This window comes from Sturnira hondurensis, unplaced genomic scaffold (genome assembly GCF_014824575.4).
Source record: "Sturnira hondurensis isolate 20B ecotype Veracruz unplaced genomic scaffold, ASM1482457v3 Scaffold0008640, whole genome shotgun sequence".
NCBI classification, from domain to species: domain Eukaryota; kingdom Metazoa; phylum Chordata; class Mammalia; order Chiroptera; family Phyllostomidae; genus Sturnira; species Sturnira hondurensis.
The window spans coordinates 19,276,794-19,293,090 of NW_028081271.1; the positions used below are offsets into that span (position 1 = coordinate 19,276,794).

The window sequence follows — 16,297 nt, forward strand, 5'->3', positions numbered from 1 at the left end:
AGCAGGGGTTGCGAGAGGCAACCACATATTAGTGTTTCATTCCCTCTCTTTCTCCTTCCCTTCCCCTCTCTCTAAAAATAAATAATTTTTTAAAAAAATATTTCACATTCAAGGATACTACATGACATTTTCGGTGAAATGTTCAAATTGAAACTATGAATTATTACACCTGTATTACTACCACACTCAAGCAGGCCTTCCTTCTACCAGACCCTGTATATCCCCATTATCAATGCAGAAACAGTAAAAACTAATTTGTAAACATGGCATAATTCTTGGTAGGTGCTATAGAGATTTATAATGTTAAAGAGTCTATACATCACTGCAATCCAGCTCCAAAGAGCAGAGATGCTTCTAATTGACCCAGAATTCATTTTGATATCAATTCAGTAGAAAAGTCCCAGTCTCTACCCTGAAACGATGCCCAGTCTAGGGATGCCAAGTACAGAATGCTCAGTTAAATATGAACTTCATATAAACAAATAATTGTTATTTTTTTAGTTATGGGACAGAAGGAAAGTCTTTTTTAAAATATTTTATTTATTTATTTTCAGAGAGAAGAGAAGTGAGGGAGAATAAAAGGGAGAGAAACACCCCCTACCAGGGGCCTGGCCCACAACCCAGGCACGTGCCCAGACTGGGAATCGAAAGGGCAACCCTCCAGTTTGCAGGCTGACACTCAATCCACTGAGCCACACCACCCAGGGCACAACATAATATTTAGCATTGAGTATCTCACAAATATTGTATGAGACACACTTATACTAGAAAGTTATTCATTGTTTACATAAAATTCACATTGAACTGAGTATACTGTCTTATATTTGCTAAATCTGACAACTCTAGCCCAGGCTTTCTCAGGTTTGGGCGGGTGGGTTACAGTTTTTTATTGTTGTTATTCTATTAGAGTTGTCCCAGTTTTTCCCCCTTTGCCCTTCTCTGCCCATCCCAACCCCCACTCCTGCAGTCCATCCCCGCACAGTTGTCCATGTCCATGGGTCATCCATACATGTTTTTTGACTGATCCCTTCCCCTCCCTCAGGTTTTTAATGGTGATCCCAGGCTTTATTGGTTTGGGAGCCCTACTACACAAATAGTATGACCTTAGTAAGAATATAAATACTGGAATGAAGCCACCAAGATTCAAATGATGACTCTACCACTTCCGAAGTATAAGGTCTTGAATAAATTCTTGAACCTGTTTGCGCCTCAGTCTCTTCATCTATAAAACGGGCTGAATGAACTAAATGAAATCATGCACAAGGCTTTAGCACTGTGGCTAGCCTGTGTAAGTGTTCAAAAACACTTCTTTTTCATCGTCTGGAAAAATAGGCCAGTACACAACTATTAAGTGGGTTCCACTAAGAAGAAAATCAGATGTGGTAACACAGAATAAGATTACAAATAGGACAGCCCATGGAGGAAGAAGGGAAGGACGCTGCAGTGCAGCAGACGCGGTACTGAGAACACACCTCCGCAGAGTGTAATGTGTGGAAAACAGCCTGGTTTGACCCTATTGATAGTCCGAATTGCTGTGTTCTGGGCTCTCCTGAGAAGAAAGACTTTAAAAGGCTAGAGAAAAAAGAAAACGTTAAAACCAAAAGGAAAAAGTAAGTGAAAAACAAAGTTCATGGGTTGACCCCAAGAAAGGCAGATGGGAAATTCACCAAACCTACATTTGTAAAAGTTGCATAATGGTTGGCAAGGTATTTTCTTCTGATTCTTCAGAGACCAAAGAGGAGGAATTAGTTTGCAGAATACAGTAGTTTTAGAGATTTTACTTACAACTGGCTAAAATTTGAAATGGATAGAAGTAACTTTCTACAAATAGAAAATAAATAAATCTAGGGATAAGCATGGATAACATTTTTCTCTCTGGTGGTCTCCAGAAACTGGGGAGATTCTATGGTTTAAATGTCACTCTTTCTATATGAAAGATCAAATGCTCTCTAAAGGTCCTCTCCAAGTCTAGGGTTCCAGAATCTGTACTGACATTTCAAGAGCCAGATGTGACAACATGTTTGCTGAGGGATTTCTGTCATGGCTACTCGGCCCGAATTCATTTAAACCGGGACATGAGCATTATTTCTCCATTTCTCTTCAGAGCCAAGTAACCAGGCAACAGTAATTTTCTATTATTTTATCTTTTTTTATCCCCCAAAAGACTCACAGTAAGCTCAGAAGGAAACACTTTTTAAATCCATAAATGTTTTTCTCATAATTCAAGGCATTAGACGACAGGGGTAATGTTTTAAAAGCTTCATGGCATTTATGGTGAGGAAGTATACTAGGTTTTAGATTATTTATGGAATCTGTCCCTCTGGGTATTCGGCTCTTTAATCTTTCCCTTTTCTTCTTTGTCCCTGCAAATTATTAGAGAAATATAAAGACAGTTAACTAGCGATAAAGTGATTTTGAACTTGCATTTTTCAAGGATTAGGTAATGGAAAAGGATAAATAAAAGGTTATATTAGATGTTTGAGCCCCGGCTGGTGGGGCTCAGTTGGGCATCATCCTGCAAATGGAAAGGTTACCAGTTCAATTCTCGGTCAGTGTACATGCTTGGGTTGCAGGTTCGATCTCTCCCACATGGATGTTTCTCTCCTCCTCTCTCTCCCTCCTTTCCCCTCTCTCATAAGTAAGTAAGTAGATAAATAAATAAATAAATAAATAGCCCTGGCTGGTATGGCTCAGTGGATTGAGGGCCCGCCTATGAACCAAAAGGTCCCCAGTTTGATTCTCTGTCAGGGCACAGGAATTGGGTGTGGGCCGGGTCTCCAGTTGGGGGCCTGTGAGAGGCAGCCACACATTGATGTTTCTCTCCCTCCTTTCCCCTTCTCTAAAAATAAATAAATAAAATCTTTGTTAAATATTTTTTTTAATTGGTAGATAAATAAGATGGTTGACATCCCAGGAAGAAGAAGAGAAGAAAGTAAACACGGAGAAAACAGTGGAATAAAGTTGATTGAAAAACACAGCTAAGAAGTGAAGAAATTGGAAAATGGGAAAAGATCATGGAAACGGGGTCACCGAGGTCTTTTTGTCCTTCCATTTTCATGAGGTCAAGAATGTTGGGGATAAAAAGCATCTTAGTAATGAATCCACAGTAAAGCCTGCCTCCCTCATCGTGGTCTCGCCCCGGGTGCCTCTACAGAGACCTACCTCCGTAAATATGCACTAAATGGGTAGGCCCACATTCACTGAACACTCGTGCCTGTTTCGGTCAGCAGTCTGCTAAGCATATTACATTGTCTTGACTGCTCCTTAATGCAACTCTGAAGGAGATGTTGACTCTATTTCATGAATGAAAAACTGAAAAGTTCAGTAACCTGTCCAAGATCCCAGTTTAGTGAGGAAACCAAGATTCAACTTGTGTCACTCCTACGCCACCTCCCCCCAATCTTGCCACCACGACGCTTACTGGCTTGAAAGTTTAAATCACTCTTCTGATACCCTTTTGGGAGCTACACACAGTTAGGCCATGATGGTGGGGTAAGGAGGATTGACCTTACAATTCAAAGAAGAGACCTGACCTGACCTGGCTTATGTTTTTTCAATGCTTTCCAAATAATATACCACTTTAAGTGTTTGGTGCTCACCCAATTCTTGCTCTATACGTCCCTTCCCAGGACTTCATCACTGTGATCCCTTGTTCCTCCCACCACCAACTGCTGGCTAGCACCTTTGAACCCTGTATTTATAGCAAATGTTACTCTATTCACCCCATGAAGGCTTATTCTAGGCATTTTTTAATTACTGCTTTGGCAGGAGTAGAGACGAAGTCCCGAGATATTTGAATACGATTACTCCTAATGTCTTTGACAACCCTAGTTATGTGTACCTGGTAAACGGGAACTTCCCAAAAAGAGGTCCCTGATGGCAAGGACATGTGAAACCTCATCTCAGTCCCTGGGGTCTGGGAACATGATGAGAGAAGAAAGAATATCGCCCATTTCCCAGTCACCTCAACACAACCTGGAGAACAAACGTGGGCCCTTTCTGCAACAAAATATCATCCCGCTTCCTTGAGTTGAATTAAATGTTTGAGAATCAACAGTACAGCCAAAAAGCGCTTTCCCTAACAAAACGGATCTCTTCCTACTTACCCCCATCACCTATTTCACCACCTGACAAATTTAGTATTTCACCTTTTAGTCTCCGTATTGTCTGGCTCCTCTTCCCGTTCATGGCTCTCACATTGCCCAGCGCCTGACACATGGGAGACTCAAGAACTAGACGGAATGTGGGCTGAGCTCGTGCCAGACCTCCTGTGCACTCCGACAGGGCAGCACTGGCCGCAGGTGGCTTCTGCCACTTGAAAGGTGGAGAGCTCGAACCGGGACATGCTGTAGGCCAAAACTACACCCGATTTTGGAAACCGGGTACGATAAAAAGAACTTAAAATATCTTGTTTGAAGTTTTCCCATTGGTACATGTGGAAAGCTTATTCTGCATATATTGGGTTAAATAAAATGTATCATTACGCTTTTACTTTTTACGTGCCTAGTCGAAATTATTTAATTACATATGTGAATCACCTATTTCTATTGGACAGCACTGGTCTCAAGGATGACAAGATGAAACTATACATTGAGTCATGCCATGTCGTTTATATCTCTCAGCGGTTCCTCACAAGACTACCTGAGATTCTAAAGGGATGTCCTCCGCTCTAGCAATTTTTAATCCTGGTCCCTGCCCACAGAAATCTTGGTTCACAGCTCTTTGAACGCCAGGGACTGAGAAATTTGGGAGGCATTTTGAAAGAAAATAGGACAGCAGGAGCAGGCCACGTTTTTCGCTTCAGAAAGATTCCGTTGGGGCGGGGGCAGCAGTGCATCAGGCGACACAGCCTTGAAGGCTCTCCGGGCGGCACAGAAACGCCCCCAGCGCTCTGCGCCCTGCGCCCCGCCATTCTATCCAAAGCGACCTCCTCAAGATGGCCTCCGTCAAAGGGCGGAGCCTCCACTACACCGCCCCCGCCCCGCCCCCGCAATGCCCGGTGTCGATTGGACGAAACGATTCTGTGGTGAGCGCTGATTGGAGCCCTACGGAGACGTAATTTGGACGGGACCGGAAGGTGGTTTCAACCCTGGGGTACCCGGGGCTGGGTCTGGACGTTGATCCCTAGGGGATGTGGAGAGCTGGCGGCATGTCGGCGGAGCTGGGAGTCGCGTTTGCTCTGCGGACAGTGAACGAGCGCGTGCAGCAGGCGGTGGCGCGGCGGCCGCGGGTGAGGAAGGGGACCGCGTGGGGACAGTGGGCGGCCGCCGTGAGGAGGGGGACTCCTGCGTGAGAATGGGTCGTCACGGTGACGCAGAGGGTTCTCCCGGAGGGGCGGGACCTGTCCACCTCCTCGGCGTTGGCACGGATCGCAGAGCCCCAAAAAGCTAGGGAAGGGCTTCCTCAGTGACCTCGAGATGAGCCTGTCAGGTTGCCTGGAGGTTGGCTTGGCTGGAACCGAAGGTATCCGCTACTCCGGGAAAATGACCAATGTCCGGGCATAAATCGCAGCCTTTGCTCCTCCCGCTTCGTGTGGGAGTCAGCAGCCTTAGGGGACGGGGGAAGGGCCAGGCCTGTGCCCAGCAGCGGCAAGAGAAGACGTCTCCTACAAGAGCACGGCAAAGGAGGCCAGATCTGCCTGATATCATGTGTGTGGCAGCGTCTAACACCTAGTAGATGCTCAGTAAATGTCAGTTCCACGTGTAGGCGAAGCAGATAGTATTGATCGGAGGCAGCGAGCTGTTCTTTCGCGTTTCCAGCACGGAGGAGCTGACATCTAATCCCCTTATGGGGAGACTCCCCCCGCACGCACACACACCTCTTATTGTTGTCTCCTCCAGGAATTTCATTAGACCAAGAGTCAGTCGATATCTGCTTCCCTCTGTGCAAGTTTAAGCTGGATGGTGTGGAGTTAGACATCCATCAACAGAGAGGTCAAAGGTTTCTCATCTGTACCTAGGGTGTCAGACTCTGAACGCAGGCCTGGAACTCACAGACACAGAGAGGAGGGGTGGTTGCTAGAGGGGAGGGCTGTTGGGGGAATGGGTGGAAGAAGTACAAATTGGCCGTTACAAAATAGTCACAGGCATGTAAAGTGTAGGGAGCATAGTCAATACCATTGCATTAGCTATGTAAGGTGACAGGTAGTTACTGGAAGTATCAGGGGAACACATTTAAAGCATATGATCGTCTAATCACTGTGTTGTACAATTTAAACCAATACAAAATAATACTGAAAGTAAACTATAATTGAAAAATAAAAATGAGACGCACACGCATACAGAATGTTAGCCTGCAGACAGAAACCTGCACTAGTGTAGCCTTTCCTTGGCTACTAGTTCGATATTACCTTGAACAAGTCACTTAACCACTTTGGCCCCAAGTTCCCTTATCTGTGTAGGAAAGGGAAGGAACTCTGATTGCTCCAAGCTCGCTCCTGGAGTTAACGTTCTGTGATTCCCAGTGGTTCTCCAGGATAAACTAGGGATTTCCCTAATAAACATCACCCTTGGAGATTGTCTCAGCAAATCTGCCTGTTCCCCATTTCGGTCTGGAAACCATCAACTCATCAAAGTAATCCCAGGAGTTATGACATGACCTTATAAAAGACTGTTAATATAGCCCTCAGAAAGACGAAGAAATTCTTTGTAATTCGTCTGACTCTTCAGGCCCTTTGAGGATACTGTGATTCTGTAAAAATTGCAAAAGGGTGATGGTGGACGTGAAAACTGAACTCTGTGAGGAGAGGTGAGTCTCTTCTCTTACGGCCTCAGTATGTGTTTGGTTGCAGTAGAATTTGGGGACGCCTTGCTCTCCATGTACTGGCCTTGAGAGGGGGGTTGGATAGATCTAGTCCTGAGTCCAGAGGTGGTTTCGTGTCCCTCCCTGAGGTCTGCCACTGGTTCTTCATTAGATTGAACAATAGATTATATAATTAAGCAGGCTGCTTTTGAATGTGACTAGAGTCAACACTAATAATTACACCAGGGCCAGAATGAGCTTCCAAAAAGGTTGACCTGGGGGTTTCAGAAACCAGAAGTGGCCCTCTAGTCAGAGAGTGATGCCTTCCTATAATGAAGTGATTCTTTTTTTTCTTTTTAATATTTTATTTATTTATTTTTAGAGAGAGGAGAAGGGAAGGAGAAAGAGTGGGAGAGAAACATCAATGTGTGGTTGCCTCTCTTGTGTTCCCCTACTGGGGACCTGGCCTGCAACCCAGGCATGTGCCCTGACTTGGAATCCAACTGGCAACCCTTTGCTTCACAGGCCTATGCTCAATCCACTGAGCTACACCAGCCAGGGCTGAAGTGATTCTTAAACCTCCAGCATTGGTGTGCAAGAGAATCACCTGGAGAGTTTATTTGAAAGGTGATTCTCAAGAGTCCAGCCCCAGAGATTCAGATTTAGTAGGTCTGGAGTGAGACCCAGGTGATGCTGACATAGTTGGTCAAAGACTGCATTTTAAGGAAATGTACTGCTTTTACTAACCTGTCCAGCTCTCCTAAGAACTATCTTTTGCTAGATATTAAAGTAGCTAGTGTATTAGATTTAAATGCTATGCATTTGGATATTTTTTATAATTTATTTATTTAATTGTTGTTCAAGTACAGTTTTGTGTCTTTTATTCCCATTTGTGTATTTTTAAGATCTTATTTATTTATTTTTAGAGAGGGGAAGGAAGGGAGAAAGAGAGGGAGAGAAACATCAGTGTGTGGTTGCCTCTTGCACCCCCTACTGGGGACCTGGCCCTCAACCCAGGCGTGTGCCCTGACTGGGAAGCAAACCAGCAACCCTTTGGTTTGCAGCCCAGAGCTCAGTCTTCTGAGCCACACCAGCCTAGGCTAAATGCAGTACATTTGAAAGACATACTTATCAACATGATTTGGCACTGATCTTCCTGCAGTATTGGAAAAATGGAGCTTACCAAATACCAAGTTAAGATCTATGCTGAACTTTTGAACAAGATCTCTTACAGGATTTATCAGGATAATGTAGCCAAACATTCACTCATCTGGCTCTCTCTTGGCAGGATCTCCCAGACATCCAGCCCCGGCTGGTAGCCGTCAGCAAAACCAAGCCTGCAGACATGGTGGTTGAGGCCTACAGTCATGGCCAGCGCACTTTCGGAGAGAACTATGTAAGCCCTTTTCCAAACCTCCTTTGGAAGAATCATGTTTGCCAAACTTCTGACGTCTCTTTCTTTTTACTTTATAGGTTCAAGAACTGCTAGAAAAAGCATCAAATCCTAAAGTAAGTAGATATCCGAAATCTTCAGTATATATCTAAATCTGAACATTTCATTGGAAAATTAGACCCATGTTGGTGGTTGAGTTTTGCACCAGGAGGTTGGGTTGGTGGTAGAAATGTCCATTTTACCTTGAGCCCCCAATATTTCTCATTTAGGTTTTCTTTCTTTATTAAGATTATAGTTTTCTCCTTTGCAGTTTTTTTGAAAATGGTGATTTTTAGGAGCTTGCTGTAATCTAGGATTCTTTTGAGATTTGAAAGCTTTAGTCAGTTGATTCTTAATGGATGATATCTGAAAGATGGAGGGAGTCGATGGGACCAAGGAAGAGAAACAGAACAAAAGCCTTAGGTGGTTTTCTAAGTATCCTTAGGAGCCTGGCTGAAGGTGGTGGTGGTGCCGTATTGCGTAGAAATGAAAGGTCAGAAGAGAGAGTATGCAAAGTATTTGAGCCAGCTAGACCTCCATAAAAATCGACGCCATGCCCTGGCTGGTGTGGCTCAGTTGGTTAAGTGTCGTCCCATAGACCAAAAGGTCACAGGTACAGCTCCTGCTCAGGGCACATACCCAGGTTGCGGGTTCAATTCCCTGTTGAGGCACATATGAGAAGGCAACCAATTGATGTTTCCCTCTCAAATCGATGTTTCTCTCTCTCTCTCTCTCTCTCTGCCATCACCCTCCTCTCTCTAAAAGCAATGAAAAAGTGTCCTTCAGTGAGGATAAAAGAAAAAAATCTAAGTCAAACACAGTTACCTTTTTCTTTTCAGATTCTGTCTTCATGTCCTGAGATTAAATGGCACTTCATTGGCCACTTACAGAAACAAAATGTCAACAAATTGATGGGTAAGATAAAACTCTAAATATGATTATATGATTTTTCTTTTTTAGTTTATTAACATGTTGAATTACATTTATTGATTTTCAAATGTTAAATCAACCGTGCATTCCTGGAGATGAATTTCACTTGGTCATAAAGTACTATCTTTTCAATATAATGTGTCATTTGATTTGTTAGGTGGTGTTTGGAGTTTTTGCATCTATATTCCCAAGGGACATTGGTCTCTAGTTTCCTTTTCTTGAACTATCTTTATTTGGGTTTCCTATCAGGATAATGCTGTCCTCATACAATGAATTGGGAAGTATTCCCTCCTTAAGTCTTCTGGAAGAGTTTGTGTGTGGAATTACTATTATCTCTTCCTTAACCATTTGGTAGAATTTACCAGTGAAGAACAGAGATTACCTTATGGAAAGGTTTTTAAATATAGTTTCAATTTCACTAGTAGATATAGGGCTGTTCACAAAATCTCTTTCTTCTTGGATTACCTTTGGTACTACGTGTCTTTCAAGAAATCTGTCTGTTTCATTGAATTAATGAATTTAGGGGCATAGGGTTGTTTGTAATTCCCTTTATTATCTTTTTTAAACCCCACATCTGAAAAGGCTGTAGTAATGTCAACTCTCTCATTCCTGGTATTAGTAATTTCTGTCTTCTCTTTTTTTCTAGACTCTCTGGCTAGAGATTTATCGGTCTTCTCACAGATTGATTTTATGTTTCTCCATTGTTTTATTATAATGTTATATAAGCAAAAACAATGATGTATTGTGGGGTTTATAACATGTGAAAGCAACCTACATTACAACAATAGCATAAAGAATAGAAAGGAAGAAACAGAAGTACACTGTCATAAGGTTCTTAGACTTTATGTGAAGCATTGTAACACCATTAAAGGTAGACTGTGATAAGTTTAACCTAAGGCAGCCAATAAAATAACACAATAAAGAGAGTAGTAAGTCAGCAAAGGAGATAAAATGGAGTTAAAAAAATATGTCAAGTGGTATCTTGTGATGGCTTTTATTTGCATTTCCCTGGTGACTAATGAGGTGAAGCACCTTTTTGTGGGCTTATTGGACATTTATATATCTTCTTTGGAGAAATGTCTGCTCACCTCCTTTGCTCATTTTTTAACTGGGTTATTTATCTTTCTATTGAACAATAAAAGTTCTTTATATATTCTGGATACCAGACCTATCATAAATGACTAGCAAATATTTCGTCCCACTCCATGGGTTGTCTTTTCACTATCTTGATGGCATCATTTCTAGTGCCCCCATCCTAGAAAGTTCAAGAACACGGTAATGTCATGCCAGAGAAGCCCTTTGGCTTCCACCGGTTATTCCCATATTGTCCCCTTCCAACTGTTTCTCTCAGTTGGAAGTGAGGTTGAGCTCCGTGACTGTCAGCCCCTTGGAGTGTGTGGGTACAGGTGCTGCAGGACTGTGGCGTGTCGGCGCTCTCCTCTCCTCGTTCGTGTTTGCTGATTAGACAGTGGTGACCTGGCATTTGAGCTTACATCTAGTAAAACTTCCACATAAGTCTTCTTAGCAGAACTGAGACTTAACTGTCTTTTTCTCTTCTTTTTGGTGCATGAGAAATTACTTTTCCATGCACCAAAAGCTGTTGCTAGCTGCAATAAGATACATGAAGAATGTTCTTGCTTCTTTCTTGTTTCAGCTGTCCCCAATCTCTTCATGCTGGAAACACTGGATTCTGTGAAGCTGGCAGACAGAGTGAACAGTTCGTGGCAGAAAAAAGGTTCTCCCGAAAGGTTAAAGGTTATGGTCCAGATTAACACCAGTGGAGAAGAGAGTAAGTGACCAGAACTGTATTGTAGATTTCTCCCCACCCCACCCCACCCCCAGGATACTGGAAGCCCAGGAAGAATGCTGGCCTAATTTACCTGATAACTAAGGTGATAGAAAGAAATCACGGACTGTTAAGTACGCTGTGTTGTGTAGGATCTAGGTGGCACAAGGGCATCCACGCCAGCCCACATACTATTCTTTAATACATCATGACTTGTTATTCTTAATTTTTGAGGAGGCAGACGGAGAAGCAAGAAGGGGATTGTGATTTTGGTCTCCCGAAAATTCCCAGAAGTCACCGTCACTCCTGAAAGAAGTTGCAAAATTACATGAGGAGTCACTCTTCCTGGGCCCTAAAAAATAAATTACTTAGTGCTACATTGGGAGAAACCAGAAGGCAAAGCAGTGTGAGCATCAGGCAGTGAATGTCATCTCAGGGCTAACGGTGTAACAGGGTGAGCAGGGCACAGGCTTTGAAGTCAGACACACCTTGGGTTTGAGCCCCACCACCGCCCAGCTTTGTAACCTCGCATGAATCACCTACCCCCCATACCTCAGTCTCCTTGCGGCGCAATGACAATGTGATAGCACTGTTGTGAGGACTGAATGTGCTCACACAGGTGAAGCCACTGGCATAGAACCTTGCACGTCTTGTTTGTTTACAAGATCAGTCACTTGCTTCCAGACATCAGAGCACTGGCATTCACCAGATCTGAGCGTGGAGGAGCTCAGTATAGGCCTCTGTTTTCCAAATAGGTGCTGGAGTCAGGCTACCTGGGTTCAAATCTAGGTCCACAGTTTTATTTGTGTGACCTTGGAAATGGTACTGAGCTTCCCTGTGTTTCATGTTTAGAACAGAGATCAGTTAAATTTACCAAATATATAGTCAGAACTGTGATATATACTTTATTTTACATTTTTACAATTTTACTAATAAATTATTAAAACTATAGAAATACCAGGTTTGGGGAAAAGCTCTGAGGTCAATCTGGCATTTTGGCAATATAAATCTTCTTGGTACCCCAAGAAAAGCAGTATTTTTTTTCTTTTCCTTGTACTCTAGCTGTTCTCAGCTCAGATATTGAAACAGAATCAGGAGAGTTCAATGTATAGCTCTTCTCTTGAGAAATTCAGACCTGACCAGAAGGGGAACTACATGCAGACCTCAAACATAAAGTTACTGTTTTGGACTTGAGAACAAGAGGAGGAGATCCTTGTCTGAGGATTGCCTCCTCTGTTAGAAAGGAAGGGTGAAAATGGACCCTATCTCTGGCTACTTAAAACATTTTAGTATAAGGGTCCTCAATTTTTTTTATTTTTATTTTTATTTTGTGTGTGTGTAAAGGTAAACATGGCCTTCTACCGTCAGAGACAGTAGCCATGGTGGAACACATAAATGCCAAGTGCCCCAGCCTGGAATTCGTGGGGCTGATGACCATAGGAAGCTTTGGGCACGATCTTAGTCAAGGACCAAATCCGGACTTCCAGGTATGGGGACCAGGGGTGGGGGATCTCCCACGTGCTGAAGGACTGTGTTAGCACACTGCTGCTGCAGGGCTGGCTGTTAGCACAAACTTTGAAGACCCCCAGGTGCCATCTGTCAGAGGTTATAACCCTCTTCCAAGCTGTTTCCTCTGTGAAAAGAGAACGGGTCTCCAAAACCCTACAGAGCTTTCTCAGCTCAGTCTGAACCTGGCTCAGACACACTCTTTAGAGAAAACGAGCTCCTTCTTCTCCAGGAACTGAGTTTTCTTTCTGAAAGTAGGATAATTTGAAGGGAAAAAAAAAAACCTTTCAGTAACTACTGGCAATTTTGACAGACCTTGAAACCATGAGAAGTAAATAACCTTTGTCAGAGATGTTCAGATCCACCGCTCCCAGGCATCTGTGGAGAGGCAGGGATGAAACAGGTGTCGCACGTGTCTTTCTGTCAGATGTTGTCGTCCCTCCGTGAGGAGCTGTGCAAGAAGCTGAGCATCCCCACTGGCCGGGTGGAGCTGAGCATGGGCATGTCCACGGACTTCCAGCATGCAGTAAGTGTCCTTCTGGGGACCGTGTGATGGCAGGGTCCCAGAAGCCCAGCGAGAGCCGGGCTTTGCTGGAGGAACCTTTGAAATGCCTCATCATAGCAATAGGGCCTCGAGTGGCAGTGGTTCTCAACCATTCTAATGTTCTCCGCCCCTTCTTTATTTATCCATGTGTGAGTACTTTAAGTATATGTTATCATCCCCTTCTTTTTGAAATGAAATGTATAAAACATAGCCTAACACGTAATTTAATTTTCTAGCATAATTCCCTAAGTGGAATCTAAAGGAAAATAAGGAGAAATTAAACCATCATTTTTTAAAAGACATCTTGCTATGTAAACACTTGTATATAGATACATGACAGTAAGTCATGATGAAGTCCGAGGCTTGATCTTAGGCGTAAATCCAACGCACATGGTACAGCTGTTCTGTATTGTCAACTCAAATACATGATTTCTGGAACAGCAAGTAACGAAGTTGCAGAAATCAAAGAATAAACTTCCCTCTGTGTAGACAATAGTTGCATTGCTGGAAAATTGTATGGGTTAAAACAGTGCAAAAATACTTTGTGTTTTTGAGTAAAATGGAATTAGATCCTATACAGAGACAATGATAAGGCTTTTTCATCTGCCTGACCAGGGAATATGAGAGAGTATGTGTGCTGCCGTGTGTCTGTCACACACACACACACACACACACACACACACGCACGCACGCACGCACGCGCTGGGACTTCTGCCATACCTGTGAAAGCCAAAGAAATCCTCGCTTATTTCTGAAACACCCCTCCAAGGTCATATTGCCCCCAAGGACAACCACTGCCCCCTCCACCCCCGTCCACCTCAGCTGCATCACCATCCATGCCCTCAGAGGCCCTCAGGAGCCAGAATGAGAGACACAGCCTCAGCGCCAGCTGCAGCCATTCATTCACACTCAGCCCTCAACACTTGCTCTTCTTTCCCACAGATTGAAGTAGGATCTACAAATGTTCGCATAGGAAGCACCATTTTTGGAGAGCGAGATTACTCAAAGAAACCTGCCCTGGACAAGTCCGCAGCAGACCTGAAAGCCGCGGTGGAGGTGACACAGGCACACTGAGCCAAGGAACAGCCAGCAGCGGCTCGCCGCCCACGGGCCTAGTCTGGGAAGACTGACTGTGCGCTCACCTGGGTTTCCACTCTGATGTTCCCCGGGTTGTAGCACAACCATGCTCTCCTTGTGACCTGGCGAGAACACATGGAGGATCATGTGTATTGATGGAAGCCATCTGTATTCCTTGTCTGACAATGGAGGCTCTCTTTACATTGTGGCTCTGCATTGGACCTGAGAAATCCCAACATTTCTGCAGAGCAATTACCACGTCAATAGCCAGGAATTGAGCTCAGTATTGAATCCTGTCCAGGAGCACCAACCAACCCATGAATGCCTTCCCCAGGTTAAAATTAGGTCACAGATGCATATAATCAATGTCAGAGGAATCCCCATTTGTCATTCGCTGTAACAGAAAATTCCCTGTGATTACCAACTTCATGCAAAACCCTGCTGAGTAATCATCTTTGCTGCTCTGGAATGAGGTGGTTTTGCTGCCCCCCACCCCCACTCAGTAAATACTTCTCTCTACTCTGGAATAGAAGTACAGGTAACTTCAGGAAATGGTTCCAGTTAATGCCCTAAACCCAAATGATTGTTGATGAGAATTTGTCATTGACTACCCTGTACTGTTGACCCTGAAAAATGTAGGGGTAACATGAATGGGACTTGGGCATTTCTAACATCCTCCTGAAGAGACAGGGCCTTGAGCTTTTCCCCCCAGGCCCTACAGTGATGAGTTAATGATATGATTCTCTTAGGGTGATTTCTTATCAAAGACAGTGACTCATAGATCCCCAGACATGAAAGGTTCCTTCAAAGCGGGCTCAGGTTCACAGTTTCAGCCAGGCCTGGTTGACCTTGAGGTTCCTGTTCCTGAGGAGCACTTTCCAGGCCTCCCCTTGCCCCGCCCCCTCCCCATGCGCACACTATTCATGAGCCGAACTGCAGCTCTTGTTGATGGACTAGCAGGATACTTTGGGCTGTTTATTACCTAGATGGCTTTTTCTTATTTATTCAAGCCCCACTCTGTAACTTTATGAAATAACTTTCAGAATAGGATGCTGCTGCTGAATGTAATTTTGTAAAACTTTAGCCGGTATGATCCCTGTACTCTTTCAGTCAGAGCTAGAGTGTGATATTTCAGAGTCTATTAAATAAAAATGTGAGTTTGAATTATGCCATCTGTGCCAATTACAAAGCAATTAAAAGATTTATTTTTTAAGATCTGGTGTAGTGAGTGAGTGTAACAGGAGAGGGGCCTTGGATCCAACAGGATGCAGCTGTGCCTGTCACTGGCCTCGCACCAGCCGGCCTTGGAGGAGGGCTTCCCTTGGGTCACAGATGCTGCCAAAGCCACACCATGGATGAAAAAGGGATTCTGAACTTGCAAGGGCAAGAAAACGAAATGTCGGCATTTCAGGAATTAGCAAAAATAGAAGTTGCCTACCTCTTGCTGGAAGATACTTTTAAATTGCCTCTAGATGGCGACATTGGCTAGCCTGCGGTGGATCGCACTGGGGCTCCACGGTCAGCACAGGACCTTGCAAGGGACTCACCCTTCCTCTCACACCCTCTTTACCGGGCAGCCATGGAGGTCAGAGAGGACACGATTTTCCCAAGCGATAGGGCTGACTCCTGCAGAGCCACTAGATTCCTTCAGATACGCCCCTTTGCCGACTCAACTGAGGGTTCTGATGGTGGCTGTGGAGCGCTTGCTTCGGGAAAGGTGAAATGGTCTGAGCAATAACGGGCTTGTGGCCAGTCACGGAGAACAACAAAGGAGGTGAGCCACGGAGGCTGAATCAAACCCACGTAAGGAAAGTAGACCACAGTATGTCTCTCCAGAGTACCCACTGCAGCCCAGGGCTTCAGCAATGGGAAAACTGAGCAAAGTTGTGACTGTCTTTTGTTATTCCACATGATGAGCAGCAGGTCTGAAAACTTCTAGGTTTTCATCAAAGCAGTGATGACATCCTCAGCAGTTTCCTGAGCGACAATAGCAGGCTGCCCAGGGTCAGACCCACCCAGACAGCCCATGACGCTTCAGAGAGCTATCATCGGCCTGGGCCCTTGTCTGCCTGGTGCCGGCCTCAGGTTTGCATACCCCAAGGCTCCCAATAATCCATTGAGACTTTGTCCTCAAGAAATACGTCATGGATTCTGACTGCTGCATCTCTCCACAAAGCAGCCTCTCAATGCTCGAATTGTACTCCCTGCTTCTTAAAACATTCATGGCACGTAAACCACTATCCCATGTAGTCTCTCAGTTTTCCCCACAGCATTTGGGAGG

At 44.3% G+C, this 16,297-nt stretch overlaps 1 protein-coding gene across 2 annotated transcripts; it reads left to right on the plus strand.

The window, feature by feature from the left end:
- The first annotated feature begins 5,038 nt into the window (after positions 1 to 5,038).
- PLPBP (pyridoxal phosphate binding protein) lies at positions 5,039 to 15,229 on the plus strand. 2 transcript variants are annotated; one of them, XM_037055353.1, is made up of 8 exons: positions 5,039 to 5,230; positions 8,030 to 8,137; positions 8,215 to 8,250; positions 9,013 to 9,088; positions 10,758 to 10,892; positions 12,234 to 12,376; positions 12,823 to 12,921; positions 13,882 to 15,229. In XM_037055353.1, exons 1-8 carry the CDS (start codon positions 5,132 to 5,134, stop codon positions 14,011 to 14,013), a joined length of 828 nt encoding a protein of 275 aa, XP_036911248.1. In that variant the 5' UTR covers positions 5,039 to 5,131; the 3' UTR covers positions 14,014 to 15,229. The 2 variants fall into 2 exon arrangements, with proteins under 2 accessions (XP_036911248.1, XP_036911249.1); XM_037055354.1 differs by lacking the exon at positions 5,039 to 5,230 and adding an exon at positions 5,341 to 5,417.
- Positions 15,230 to 16,297: the final 1,068 nt, after the last annotated feature.

Bases quoted from the DNA above. Each gene is read 5' to 3' on its own strand.
- PLPBP (XM_037055353.1), top strand. From the start codon at position 5,132: ATGTGGAGAGCTGGCGGCATGTCGGCGGAGCTGGGAGTCGCGTTTGCT. The intron at 8,251-9,012 runs GTAAGTAGATAT...TTTTCTTTTCAG, and splicing joins AAAAAGCATCAAATCCTAAA to ATTCTGTCTTCATGTCCTGA. The intron at 12,377-12,822 runs GTATGGGGACCA...TCTTTCTGTCAG, and splicing joins GACCAAATCCGGACTTCCAG to ATGTTGTCGTCCCTCCGTGA.